Source organism: Poecilia reticulata, chromosome 19 (genome assembly GCF_904066995.2).
Source record: "Poecilia reticulata chromosome 19, P_reticulata-male-v2, whole genome shotgun sequence".
Taxonomy (NCBI): domain Eukaryota; kingdom Metazoa; phylum Chordata; class Actinopteri; order Cyprinodontiformes; family Poeciliidae; genus Poecilia; species Poecilia reticulata.
Genome location: NC_088848.1, coordinates 22,023,180 through 22,036,457, shown reverse-complemented (window position 1 = coordinate 22,036,457; position 13,278 = coordinate 22,023,180). Strand labels below are relative to the sequence as shown.

Below are 13,278 nucleotides of genomic sequence, written 5' to 3'. Positions count from 1 at the left end.
ACACTGCTTTTATATAATAAAAAGTAATGCCTAAAATGGGAGTTGAAAGTAGAAAGTTTTCAGAATGTATATAAATATTTTTGGTATCTCAAAAGGTTTGATTTTAAAATAAAATCATTTTCATATGGTTTAAAAAAAATAGCAAATCTCCCCAAACTTTTTACAGATTTTCACAAAGGGGTGCTTCAACCTGTAGAGGGCGGCGCAGATTTAGTTTTCTTTACTTCAGCGCAAAACCATTCTGAAGATTTTTCATCCGTTATCCGTTAGTTAGAATGGGAGAAAAAGAAAAAAACTCCAAACCTGTGTCAACAAGGCTTTAATTTTTCATACAATATATACAAGACGGCGTCACTCAAAAAGGCATATGTAAAAAAAAAAAAAAAGTAACCAGCAAGTTAAGAATTTGACCTGTTATAAAGAAAAGGCAGATTCGGCCTCCATTACAGCACAAGGCAATCAAAAAAAAAAAAAAGTAAAAAGCTAAACACTTATTTTTTTACCCACAAAAACCTGATTTGGAAAATATACTTAATTACATGACTGAAAATAATGAAACTTTTAGTTGAATAAATCTAGAATATTCACCCAGTAATGACTTGTACGTCATAAACGTACAAATGCTGTTACATTTTTTTAAAGTCATCTTTCTCACATTTCCAACCCCTACTCAAATTAAAAGGACATAGTATTGAACTTATCTGATCAAAACAGTAAAGAATGGAAGCACAAGAGCTAAATAAGAAAAGCTCCTTTCCCTTTTATTGTCAGAGCTGGAAAGTTAGATAACCTGAGGGTAGGTCAGAACTGGGACTGTAAACTGGGAGACTGCAAGCTGCATTAAAATGGCTTTAGACAAAGAAGAGCCTTTAGACTAAGAGATTCCTTATCTGTGTAAAAGAGGCCCCATCACAGAATGTATCAGAGAACACCAGTGATACAGAACGGACACTTTTAGCTTACATGCTGCAGTAAAAATACGTTTGGAAATAGCTTGATAGATTAACTTAAGTTGCCGTGTGTTAGAGGTTATTTGCTCTAACTTGTATGAAACAACTGTAAATATGAACATTAAAACATCTGCAATATGATACATATATATATGTTTTTTTCCCTAAAAGGGCTTCATATTTTTCTCAGCTCTCCCACAGTCCTAAGAGGCATTGAATGGATCTCATGTGAGCTTTTTAAGGTCCCGGCGGGTTTGCTGTTGCACTGTCCCCACATGCACTTTTATCTGATTCTCTTGTTTGTTTTCCTCGTGGTTTTGAGAACTGACAGAACACCCCCCTTCGCTTCCCCACTGTCCGACCGTGACACCTGCTGCACTCTTCCTAAGCCAAGTCGAGCGGAGACTGCGGGAGGGTTAAACCTGCCGGCTACGCTTACAGAGTCAACACAACATCTGAAGCTGACTAAAATGGACGAGTTGAAGCAGCAGACATCCTGTAGGGATTAAAGCAGGAGTCCAGTCTGGTGAGAAAGTGCTAGACGGACAGACGACAGACATCAAAGCAGGGTGTTAGAAAGTAGTTCGCCTCTGGAGTGATAATGAAAACATAAAAAGAAGTGATAATGGCTAGGTTCTGGTTTTTCTTGACTTTTTTTTTTTGTGTCAATGAAATCCCCTGAAGAAGCTCAAGTTACTGAAAGAGTCACAGTCGAATGTTCTAGTGGGCAAAGACAGGCCCTGCTCTTCATAGCAATCTGGTATGAAAGAAGTATGAAAAATAAAACTGCAAACCAAATTACCTGATCTAATCTAAAACCACGGCATGGACTGCCTAAACATCACCGGACAGGACTTAAAAACTCGGGAGTTCTTCTAAAACAACTCATGGATGTGATCTCTTTCAGGCTACAGGTGTACAAAACAGAAAGTGCACCAAACGAACAAGGCGTGCTGAAGAAGCACTTGAATCCACCTACATTCACCTCATTCAGAAAGGTGGTAATACAAAGGATTAAAAAAAACAACAGACGATATCTTAACATTTTACATCTCCATGGCAATGTCACGTCCTGCCTTCACAAGCTCTTCCACTCCGCCTTGACGTGATCAGATCGGTTCTTGCGTACCCTCGCCAACGGTTTGATTTATTTATTCATCAGAGAAAATAAATGAATAAATCAACTGATGTCTACTCGTCATCTGGCGGCGCACTTGAAAGAGAAGAGAACAGGGATGAATGAGCGGGCAAACAGCAGCAGGTGCCACAACTGAAGCAGAAAGAATACTTTTCTTTGTCCATCAACAGTGAATCTAACAGGAGAATTGGCTTTTAATTTACCGCCTCACTCGGAGAACATTGGTGTGTTTCATCAATAGGTTTGTCAGCTCTCCTTTTGCCAGACCAACATAAGAAAGCTTATTTCACACATGCACCACTGAGCTGTCACTTCATATTATTGTCCAATTTCAAGGTGGAAGATATAGTCCAATAATCAGTTTTCACTCACTGTGCAATAATTACAACAACAAAAAAAAGTCTTGTTTTTGGGGTGCACCGATTGATAGATTTCTGGCCAATCACCAACTTTGGTTGAAACCCAATTTTTTTTTTTCCCCTTTCTATAACAGGCCCAGTCAGGTGCTATAAGGTAATAACACATATTCAATATTCCAATCTTATTTTATGGAAAAATATGAAAAAATAAAAATTTTCTTTACCAGAAATTCAGCAGTGCTCTCAAATTAAAACGTTGAGAGCATTGTTGTTCAAACTACAAAGTTAACAGGAAAAAAAAAAAATCAGCTCCTTTAATTTTTTATTTTTCTCATTTCTACGTCTTTTTAGTTCTCTTTCCCAGCAAAGCAAAAGGAGACAGCAATTGATTTTCATTTAACATCTGTAGATAAAATCGGCTTGGCATGTAAAAATCGACAGGCCGGTCGATCAATTGGTGCACCCCGACTTATTTTGACATTTCAACAAAAACAGAGCACTTCAAGCACACCAAGATGATGTTCAGGCTATCTGCGAGGCTGGCCTGCAGTCGACTGCTAGCTAACTGTAGCTCTAAAACAGGACAGTTCACCAGGTCAGGCTGGGTTTGCACCAGTCAACTATAAATCAGAAATGCATCCAGGTCACCCTCTACACCCTACTCTACTGTCACAGACATTCTTCATGTTTAACCCAATAAAAATCATGAAGAAAATGTCCTTTTTTTTTTTTTTTTAGCAGAACGGATGATTTGCTATCTGCTATTAACAATCGGGACTCGGTGGGACTGAGGCGAGACACTGCGCCATCAACTGTGAATGCGTCCCACTGACACGTTCAAACACGTCTCCTCCTCCTGATCCCTTACATTGGTCCGTATTTGGATTCGTAGCGACCCACGACGTTCTTGTATTGGCCGCACTCCTTCCGCAGCTCGGCCACCTCCTGCCGCAGCGCCATGTTCTCGCGCTCCAGGAACGCCGCTCGGACCGTGATCTGGTTCTCCTTCAGTCTGCGGGCGTCTCGCGAACGTTTGGCGGCCATGTTGTTCTTCTTCCTCCTCTGCCAGTACTTCTCGTCCTGGGAGTAAGAGATGGCAGAGAGCGGATTAGACCCCGAGTCCAGGGGCGTTATCGGAACACATCCGTTTGAATCTGATTCTGCCTTAAAGCAAGATGGCAGACAGCCAGTCTCCTTTTTGTTTACAAGCAAAGCTCTGTGTTCTGGGGCGAGCCTGGAGACTGAGACCGGAAATGTCAATTTCAGGAAACCGCTGAGTCACTGTGAGTTGCAAGAAGCACTGCTGCAGTCTATTCATTCAAAAGCACTTCAGCAATAACAGCTTTCTCTCAATTAATCATTTTAACACTGAGGCCAAACTTTTATTCAATGAGATGCTGAAATTTGTTGGAGAAAATAATATTCCTCCTTCCACATCTTTTTCTAAGAGGTAGTTTTAGTACTAAAAACCATGTATTTAGTCTAGTTTCTAATTGTCCACTATAAAAGACATTAAGCTAATAAATTTACACGAAAACCAATTTTTCAAATATGTTTCACAATAAAACCTGTTCAAATCAGAGTTCAGTTTGTAGTTTTTATTATAAGGAAAGCATGACTACAGAGTAATAAGTGACAGCTATTTAATCCAATCCTCAGTGACAAAAATGGTTAAATGGTTGACAACATTGAAGATTCAAATTTTGCCCAATGCCAATTTTTTTTGTCTGAAAAGTTGCAAAATATCGCAGTAAAGTTTCTAAGTTAGCTACAGTGGGGTGACTGTTTTTAATAGAAGAACATTAACTAATTATTACACCGTCTGCTTTATAAGAAGGCTAAAGAAATCAATACAGAGTTCTGTTTTTTAGAAAATATTCAAGAGAAATCTGAATCCACTACAATCTGCTGCGTTCCAGTCAAACCCACCAGACGCTTCTTCTCCTTTAAATATACAATACAGAAAACAATTTGTAAAAATCACAAGCATTGACATGCATATTTATGTCTTCCTCTCGGCCACATCTTACCTTCTGTTCTTCAGGGACAAACACCTTCTTGGCCTTTTTGATCATGGGCTGCGGCTTGAGCTCCTCCTCACTGAACTTGTGTTTGCGCGGGTTGAACAGTTCACCTCCGGGAACGCTCGACAGGACCAGGTCTGTGGGGTCCGGCTCGTAGTTGACATTCACTTCGATTTCGTCTGGGTCGATGGGCTCCGGAGTCGCCCTTTCCTGCGAGATGGTCACCTCTAAGCAGGCGAGCAAGATGAAAACAGAGATATCAGACAGCTGTAGGAATAAAATAAAAATAACCTAAACTGACATAGATTGTTTTTTATACATATATATATATATATATTATTTTAATCCTTCATGTTGCTGTTCCCATTGTGTGCTTTACTGGCTTCCATGTGTGCAGTATGTAGTTAATGCTGCAGTAAACTCTACAATCTCCACTATGCAGCCAAAACTATTTTCACTACTGGTTTGTTTCAAAGCAGTGTCACACTCAGGTCACAGCATATCATGTTTCTTAGCCATCTATAACCACCAGACCACCTAAATATTAAAGATTTTAATTTTAACATATCTGATGTGTACATAAAAACACAAAAACCAAAAAAAGTCAGAAAAAGCCAAGTTATCACCAAGTTCCCCTTAAAATGCAAAATAGGAGGAACCACACAAAATTAACTGTGTGGCACCATTTATGGTGCCAAGTACTTCACCATAGATGGTGAAGTACTTGGCATAGACTGATGATGTGCATAAGATTTTTTAATATAATTTCTGAATTGTACAATTATATTATTATACAGTGGAGCAATTTTTATGTAAATAAACAATATTAAAAAGATGCATTAAGGGGTAAAAAAGTTGGTAAATATCAGTATATTAAATAGAAATGATTAGTTTCAACAAGTAGAAAAGTACAAAAATACTTCAGCTGTATTTACACAGAAACGTTGCGTTTTTACAGGTGAGACCACTTCTCTGTTAGATGATAAAATACTGAGATATGCTGCTGATCGAAATTTGTCTGAAAATAATCAAATTGTGAATTTGCCCGATACATTTTATTTCTAGAATTTCTGAATCATAATTTGAACAACAACCAAACTGGGTAAACACTGCCTCGGTTTACCGAAAAATGCGATTTCCTGCTTTCTGTGCGGGTTTCCCACTCACCTGTACTGACGTCGCAGGTAATGTCCGAATCACTCTTTGTGATGATCACCACTTCCTCCTCGCACCTGTCCAGCTCCGTGATGGGCAGCAGGGTCACGGGCTTGCTCTTTACTTTCTCAGTTTCGGCCACGCTAACTTCTGGGAGTCCCTTTAAAGCGGCGTTGTCGGGTGATGTCGGGATGCCATTCTCCATGAGGAATTCCTCCAGGTCCATGTACTCCAGGTGGAAGCTCTCGCCGTCGTAGGGAATGGTTTTATCCCAGATAGCAGGGGTCAGCGCGGCCGAAGGCCCCATGTCGCTTCCTCCTCCGGTCAGGTCGGCACTGCCTTCCAGACCCAACTTCTCCTTATCCGTGTCTGAAAGAGGCGGCAGCAGGTTACGGTTACACTTCTTTATGAAAAAGGTGTCTTAAAAAAATACATAAAGAAAGAAAGAAAACAAAGGAAGCTTTTTCCGACATGAAAACAATTCCTGAGCGGATCAGAAATGTGTGAAACAGCCGGGGGAAAGTGAACCGCAGGGTTGTGGCTTTGACATGCAAGAGGAGGCGACAAATATGCTGAGTCACAGACAGAAGCACAGCCCACTTTTAACATACGTTTAGACCTGCAACAGGAGTTAGCATGTCTCTCCTTCAGTGAAACAAACGGGCCACTTCACGTTTGCCTCCAAGGCAAAACAAGAAGTTTAATCACCTATAGGGTGTTCAGATAGAAAAGCACTCAGGTTAACTATTTGACTGCCAACTCAAATTTGTGGTGCTAATAATAAAAATTTGGGTTTTGTAAATTGAAAAATACAAAAAACAAGTTGTTTTTTTTTCATTAAGTGGAGTGGGAGAAGTGCCCAAAGCTCACTCTCTAGTTCATGATAAATTAGAACAAGCTCAATATTTCTATTTGCCTGACTTATCATTTTCTCTCTTTGTACCAAAAACTGAATAATAAAAGTCTTCAGTGTGGTGCTTTGGTCTCAATCAGCCATTTTTGTTGAAGGACAATTTTGTTTACAGACACTTCATAATTTATTTTATCTGTTGTTCCATCTGTCTTCCAGTTTCCAGTGTCGAAAATTTGTTAGAAATTATTATTTTAGTTGAAAATGGTCTCAAAATAACAAGATTTTTGTTCATTGCAATAACTTCTGGGACAATTTGTCGTCCAGCAAAAGTTATTGGCCTATATCAAATAGTCAATAAAAAATGTGTTCACTTCAGGACATCCAAAGTGCTAGTGGCGCCCCCCCAAGTCATGGCACCCTGGGTAGTGACCTATTCTAAAAAATAATATCTGAGCGCAGTGAGTGGCAAACTATTCTGCACGGAGTTTGCATGTTCTCACAAAAAAATGTGTGTGCATGGTTGTGTGTCCTGTCTGTCTCTGTGTTGCCCCGCCTCTCGCCCGGAATGCTAGCTGGAGATAGGCGCCCCTCCCGACCCTCACCAAGTGACAAGGGTGCAAAGAAAATGGATGGATAGCTTACAGTGCCATCGGGCATCCGGATAGCATCGTCACCCTACCCACACAAAACCCTCCCGCCTGAACCCAAATACCCGCTATCAGCCAGTACAGGGCGTCCTAGTTCTTCATTCACCATGCATTAGTTAAGAATAGTTGTAGAAACAATAACACAATATTTTTGCTAACCTACAATGTTTTGCCTGAACAGTGTGTGCTCTCTGTCCTCAATCGTTCTGCAGGTGGCATTTAACAAGACGGGAGCGACAAGATCTTGCACCAAATGAAGTAGATACAAATCTAGAAGCTAAATTTAATATTTAATGTAGACGCCAAACAAAACGTCAGCATCAACGAAGCTATATTCAAAACACGGGGCGTGTTTAGAAACATCTAGACTGTGAGCTCTGTTAAAGGAGCAGAGAGGCCACTGTTTAAAGAGGCCATGCTTATATAGACTATGCTATTGTCGTTATATCTTTCTAAGTCACTAGTATTGGAAAACCCGCTGTAGTAAACGGCGTTCTCGCGCTGTTCCCTCCGTTTTTAACGGGTTGAGAAGTCAGTTTTTGCAGGTCCACACTCTCTCTGCTCCACCAATGTTTTCCTCTTACCGTCGTCCTCGTCCAGTATATTCGGTGGGGGCATTTCCATTATTTTCTTCAGAACCACCGGGAACGAGCTAGGAGGCTCTCCGGCTGCTTCCAGCTTTATGTGAATGGGCTCCACCGACATGTTTCCCTCTTCCCTTGTTGTTGTTCACGGCGAAAGAAGCAGTCTCCGCTGTTTTCCACTAAGCCCTGAGTTGAGCGTCCGCGATATTATTTATTCCGCCGTGACATAAGATGGTTTAGTACCCCGAAAACACACTGAAAAGTTGCCCGAACATCAAAGCATCGCAATAAGTTCCCTTCTCTAAACCCACTTCCTCTGAAAAAAAGAAGGTATTCGGGTTTTGGTGTAGGGGGAGGGGGGGGACCACGCCTTCTTATTAACATGTCTGCTCTGCATCGCTTCGATTGGCGAACTGGACCACAACTCATTAATATTAATTAAATTTCAAGAGTAGGCGGAGCTCTGGGGTAGTAACTGCACTCTTATTGGTTAACCGTGTTACATATGTTTCACGGAGTTGTGGAAAAAAACTAAAACGACCTGTCACAGGGAAAAACATATTCATTTTTTGTCATAAAACCACAAATTATACCCATTTATTCAGCTATTGCAACTTAAATTTCCGTCAAACGCACCAACTTATATGTTTTAGTGCAACTTTTGCTTAGGAATGGCCTGTGTGATATGTCAGTTGCTTATTTCACCTCAAATTAACCCAATTCCCAAAGTGGCAGCAAAAGTGTAAACTAGAAACACTGAGGAGATGTAAACTAACTCATCATGAAGAGCCTCTGTTTTGTGTTGTGGCGCAGCTCACGTGGGGACACACGTGCTGCTTGCCGCGCTTACATATCTGCTGGCTCCATCCAGCCCTGCGGCTCTGTATCTGTGTCTCTCACATGCAAGGGTGTGCAAAAAGGGCGGCCGCGGTGGGGAACTTGTAATTATGCATGCCTGTCTGACACCTTCAGGTTTCAATTTCTCCTGCAGCCTAGCTGAGCAGACACACCAAGGGCAAAGAATCTGTACATCTTGTCCAGGAGACATAGCAAGACAGAATTAGCATGACCAAGTTAGTCATGGGTAAAAAGGGGATTGTGATCATAATGTACACAAACATTTGTACCCAGGTGGTTTGCATACATTGCCAAGGAAACCACTGCAAACTGAAGACAATCTAAGACAAGCAATCTGCAAATCCTGTTAAGCTTTTTTCTTTTTGCCATCAAAATATTTCATATCGAATCGTTTTCGAACAATGATCTTATTTATCAGGTGGTGGAAAAAGCTTTCCCAACCAAACAGAACCTGTCTGACGTACAGGTTTGAAGTACGCAAAAATACCTCAAAAAACAACACACCCTTAAAAAATGAAATGAAGGAAAGATTAGATCTATCGGTATGGAAAAGGGTTTTAGGCATTGAGGATTAAAGCAAATATCAGATTCACCACTGTTGCCGGGCCAACGAAACTCACCCTAAAATGTCTTGAGGACTCATGAAGGTTGACAAAAAACCAAGAACGAAAGCTTTCCAGATCTCTCTTGCCTCAGATTAAAAAAAGGCCACCATCTCTCCGACATCAAACACTTAATGGCAGTTGTTACTGCCAGAGGTGAAAAACAGTTTTTTGGCTTATTTACTTTTTCACATAGCACCAGATTGTTCACTAGGACTTTTATGGTTTAAAAAAATGCATTTAGTGTCTTTGTCCAAAATAACAGTGTTTGATGGTCTAAAAAACATCAACAGAAAAAAACAGAAGAAATCTGTAAAGCAGATTATACTTTTTCAAAACACTGTAGCAGGCAGGAGTTATTTGTCTGCTACAGACAAATAACCCATTATTTGTCTGTAGCAGACAGTATGTACAAACTTTATGGTTTGTACAGTTCGTACAGTTTGTATATATTTGGCCACCATTGCGAGTAACTACAACAAGCACGCAACCCTAGAGCTATAAAACATTTTTATGACGGTAGTAGAAGAGGCCCCAGCTATTCTTTATGTAAAAAGGAAACACGTGTGACTTCTTTTAGGTACTGTTTGTGCTGACAAACTGTTGAAGTCATGAGTTTGCTCAAGGTCATGCACTATATGTCATAACCTATAGTGCATGAAGCATGTCTCAATCACATATCTCAAGGGATTGAGACATGCTTCATGTTCTGATGCTTGTCTAAAAGTAATTCCTGTGGTGCCAGTCTTGATCATGAGACTTTGAATTTTGAGGCGACTTCTTCATCGCAATTCAGAACATTACTTCTCACTTCCTGGCAATTTTTGTCTTTCTCACTAGAATTTCCAATTTAGTTTCACTATTGTGGTCAGCTTGAGGCATCCTATTTCACAACAACGGCTTCAAAAGTGGAATTTAGCATTGATTTGTTACGGCTAAGCTCCTGACAAAAAGGCGTCATGGGATACAGTGAAAGAAAGAACAAGCTGGTGGCTAAGATGGGACATAAAACTAAGCCTAGGCAAACGACCAGCTTTTTTTTTTTTTTTTTACATCTCTTACATTTTCTCTTGGTTATTTTTTTTAACTTAAATACCAAATAAACATAAGTCATACAGAATTGTATGGCCTTTCCCACTTCATAACCCATGTTTATGAAGCAGGAAAGGCCAACTATTTTGGGAAATCGGCTAAAGAAAATTTATTTTTGTGAGTGTGTTTCTTCTCCCACCCTGTTTATCATCACAGTGTCAGTCTGGACTAATTGCTGACTGGAAAAATGTCTTCAGCCTTTGATTATGGCAAATAAGACCTAATTAGACAAATGGAATCACGGAACAGCTGCAAACAGAGAACACCCACTCCTCTCTGAGACATTATTGTGTTATATCCTGTTCTATAATGGCAGAGAGTGGCCACCCTTGCTCAGGAAGGTTTACATTTAACTATTCCTGTTACGACTGAGGTTATTTTGGAAAATTTTAGAGAAATTATTAAATTGTTGACTTACAGAAGATAATGAGTGTCCTGCCAGGGAGGAGAAGCTGCTTGAGCAACTGATGTGAAACAAGCTGACTGCGTGAGCACGCACGGAATGGGGTGTGCACTTTTTTTTTTTCTGGTTAGGGAAAACGTGCAACTGGTAACAGGAGGGGTTATTTGGAGCTTTAAGCAAAACACAAAGTAGAGCTGCAAAAAACAAGAGAAACTTGCGACTGTACCATTACTGAACTCTGCTATGACAGCTCCAAGTCGTACTATTCAATTACAACATTGCCCACAGTTACTGCGTTTCCATTACGGATGTGTGCGAAGCTTTATCGATATTTTAATGTTGAAAAAATTAATTTCACAAGTGCGGTGTTTCCAGGAAGCAGACGTGATTTTAATTTGCATTCAAATCATACATGAATAAGCTTGTTAATCCAATAAGTCGTTTAAAATTACAAAGGCGACGGATGTAAACGTGAGGTATAGCTCAACCATGGCACTAGCGCTCGTCACCAGCCATCAGAAGAGGCTGAAAGTTAACCTCCATCTGTCCAGTTGACAAATCGATCAGTCTACTGCTCAACATTTAGTTGGTTTGGTGAATTCCTGAACTGAAACCAGAAATAGTACCCAAAGTAGCAAGTAGGGATGCAAGTTTATTGATTAATGAATTAATCTAAAGTTGATTGATCTTGAGCTGCCGGTTTAAAAAACAAACAAACAAAAAAAACCTACTGAGTTTTCTCTTACAAAAAGAGGCTTGGCCATCTTTGGATAACTTAAAGGGTAAAATTTTTCATAATATGCTAGATTTAAAAAGAAAAAAACACACACACACCCTGAAACTTAAGGAGTATGTCGAGTTATTATATTTCAAAACAGAGCCTCATAAAGTGTTTGGACCACTTCTCTTTCTCGTTCTGGTATAGCCCTGCCATCTTTGTTTCTGTATCAACTGGTTCTGCTTAATGATGACAAGCGGTGCCTTCATCTGGATGGCAGCCAAACAACAGTTGTAAAAGAAGGTGTAAGTTGACATTATTTAATTTTTAAATGTAGCTGATTTTAATCTAATAAACAACAAAACAACAATTAATTGAAAGTTAATTAACTGTTTGCATCAATAGTTGTGAGACTACCAACATTAGTCAGCTAGTAAAAAATGGTTGATTGCCATGGAAACACTGATTGGTACAGTTATGACCCACCACTGCTTCAAGGAAGTTGACTCTTCATTGATCCCCAATTAAGAGTCAACTTCATTGTTATCCTTCAGGCAAGATACTGCAATTTAAAATCAACGTGTATTACTAACGTGTAACATTAATGTGAGGTTTCAAGCGGAAAGAAAACAGAATGGTAATATAATTTAATCATGAACTTTCAAGGCTTCCACTCCCTTTTCCACACATTGACTCAGCAGAAATGTATCGGGCTCCACGACACTTCAAAGAGACGTAAAACAGATATCACTGATGTCCGCTCATCCAAAGTAAACCTTTCACCAGTTTATCTCTCTCCTTTCTTTTTTAGAAGGGGGGCGTGGTCCTGTGCTTTCATACAGACGTGAATGTACCTTGGAACATTAAGTAACTCTAAAAAATTATATTTTTCACAGCAAATCAATTTTGGCCACCAAACTGACAGCATTAAATGAAGGCAAATGTAACTTACTAGTGATTAAATGAATCCCATGCACTGAAACACTCCTCCACGGGAATTACACATTCGCAAAGTATAGTAACCATGTCCGATTTTACATGTAGAAGCCACTCGATCTCCGTAATAAAAGGATGTGCCACACCTTGGATTGTTCTTGTGAACCAAATCCCCCCCTCTGTGCTGAAACTTCAAACCTTCGGACTCCTTTCTGGAGCCAGGGGTTCAGATTCCTGCAGCCCAGCTGACACAAAATTACACGACAAACACGCGGTGACCCAAAAATGTTTGCAATTTCCCACTATCCCTCAGATGTGACCCGAATTCCAAGCAGAAACAAACTGAGCAACGTTTTACCTGAGCTAAATCATTGCTCAAATGTGCAACTTGACTTACCATTGTCGTCAAAGTTCGGGAGAGTGAACGGGTGCTCAAGGAGAGCCCTGAAAATCTCGGGGATTTCTGTAGTCATGTTTTTTCTCCTTTAAACTGGAATTAAATAAAAATAATAACAAATGAAATGTTTCAGGGTGGCAACTTAAGCTTGTAGGGTATTAAAATGAAAGCGAGGAGACAGCTCAGAGTCCTGCAGCTACACGGACTAACCCGCAATCTGTTGGGATAGTAACTTTAACGGGTCCCTCGCTGTGAACTATGGACAACAAGTTACTTAACGTAGTCCCGCCTCCGTTTGTCGCCGTCAGCCAATCAGCAACGCGCGTCACCTGGGAAATAAACGGAGCGAACACCGACTGTCTCGCGGTGTTGTTCATCACGACTTTAACAGCCAATCACGAGACGCAGTTACATTACTTAAGAGTAAAAAAAAACGTGTAAACTCCAATTGCTGCACAGTGTGATGTAAATCTTCTTTTGACCTATAAATTAGGCCAGAAAGAGACGTAATACCACCCAGGTGTTCACAGAATTTCTTAATCAGTTTTAAAACAATCTTAAA

The 13,278-nt window shown here is 40.1% G+C and overlaps 1 protein-coding gene across 2 annotated transcripts; it reads right to left on the bottom strand.

The window, feature by feature from the left end:
- Nucleotides 1-303: 303 nt before the first annotated feature.
- Nucleotides 304-12,948, bottom strand: tefa (TEF transcription factor, PAR bZIP family member a). 2 transcript variants are annotated; one of them, XM_008437873.3, is made up of 5 exons: nucleotides 12,717-12,948; nucleotides 5,639-5,995; nucleotides 4,478-4,698; nucleotides 3,316-3,527; nucleotides 304-2,163 (listed from the first exon to the last, which is right to left on the bottom strand). In XM_008437873.3, exons 1-5 carry the CDS (start codon nucleotides 12,790-12,792, stop codon nucleotides 2,142-2,144), a joined length of 888 nt encoding a protein of 295 aa, XP_008436095.1. In that variant the 5' UTR covers nucleotides 12,793-12,948; the 3' UTR covers nucleotides 304-2,141. The 2 variants fall into 2 exon arrangements, with proteins under 2 accessions (XP_008436095.1, XP_008436094.1); XM_008437872.3 differs by lacking the exon at nucleotides 12,717-12,948 and adding an exon at nucleotides 7,711-8,046.
- Nucleotides 12,949-13,278: the final 330 nt, after the last annotated feature.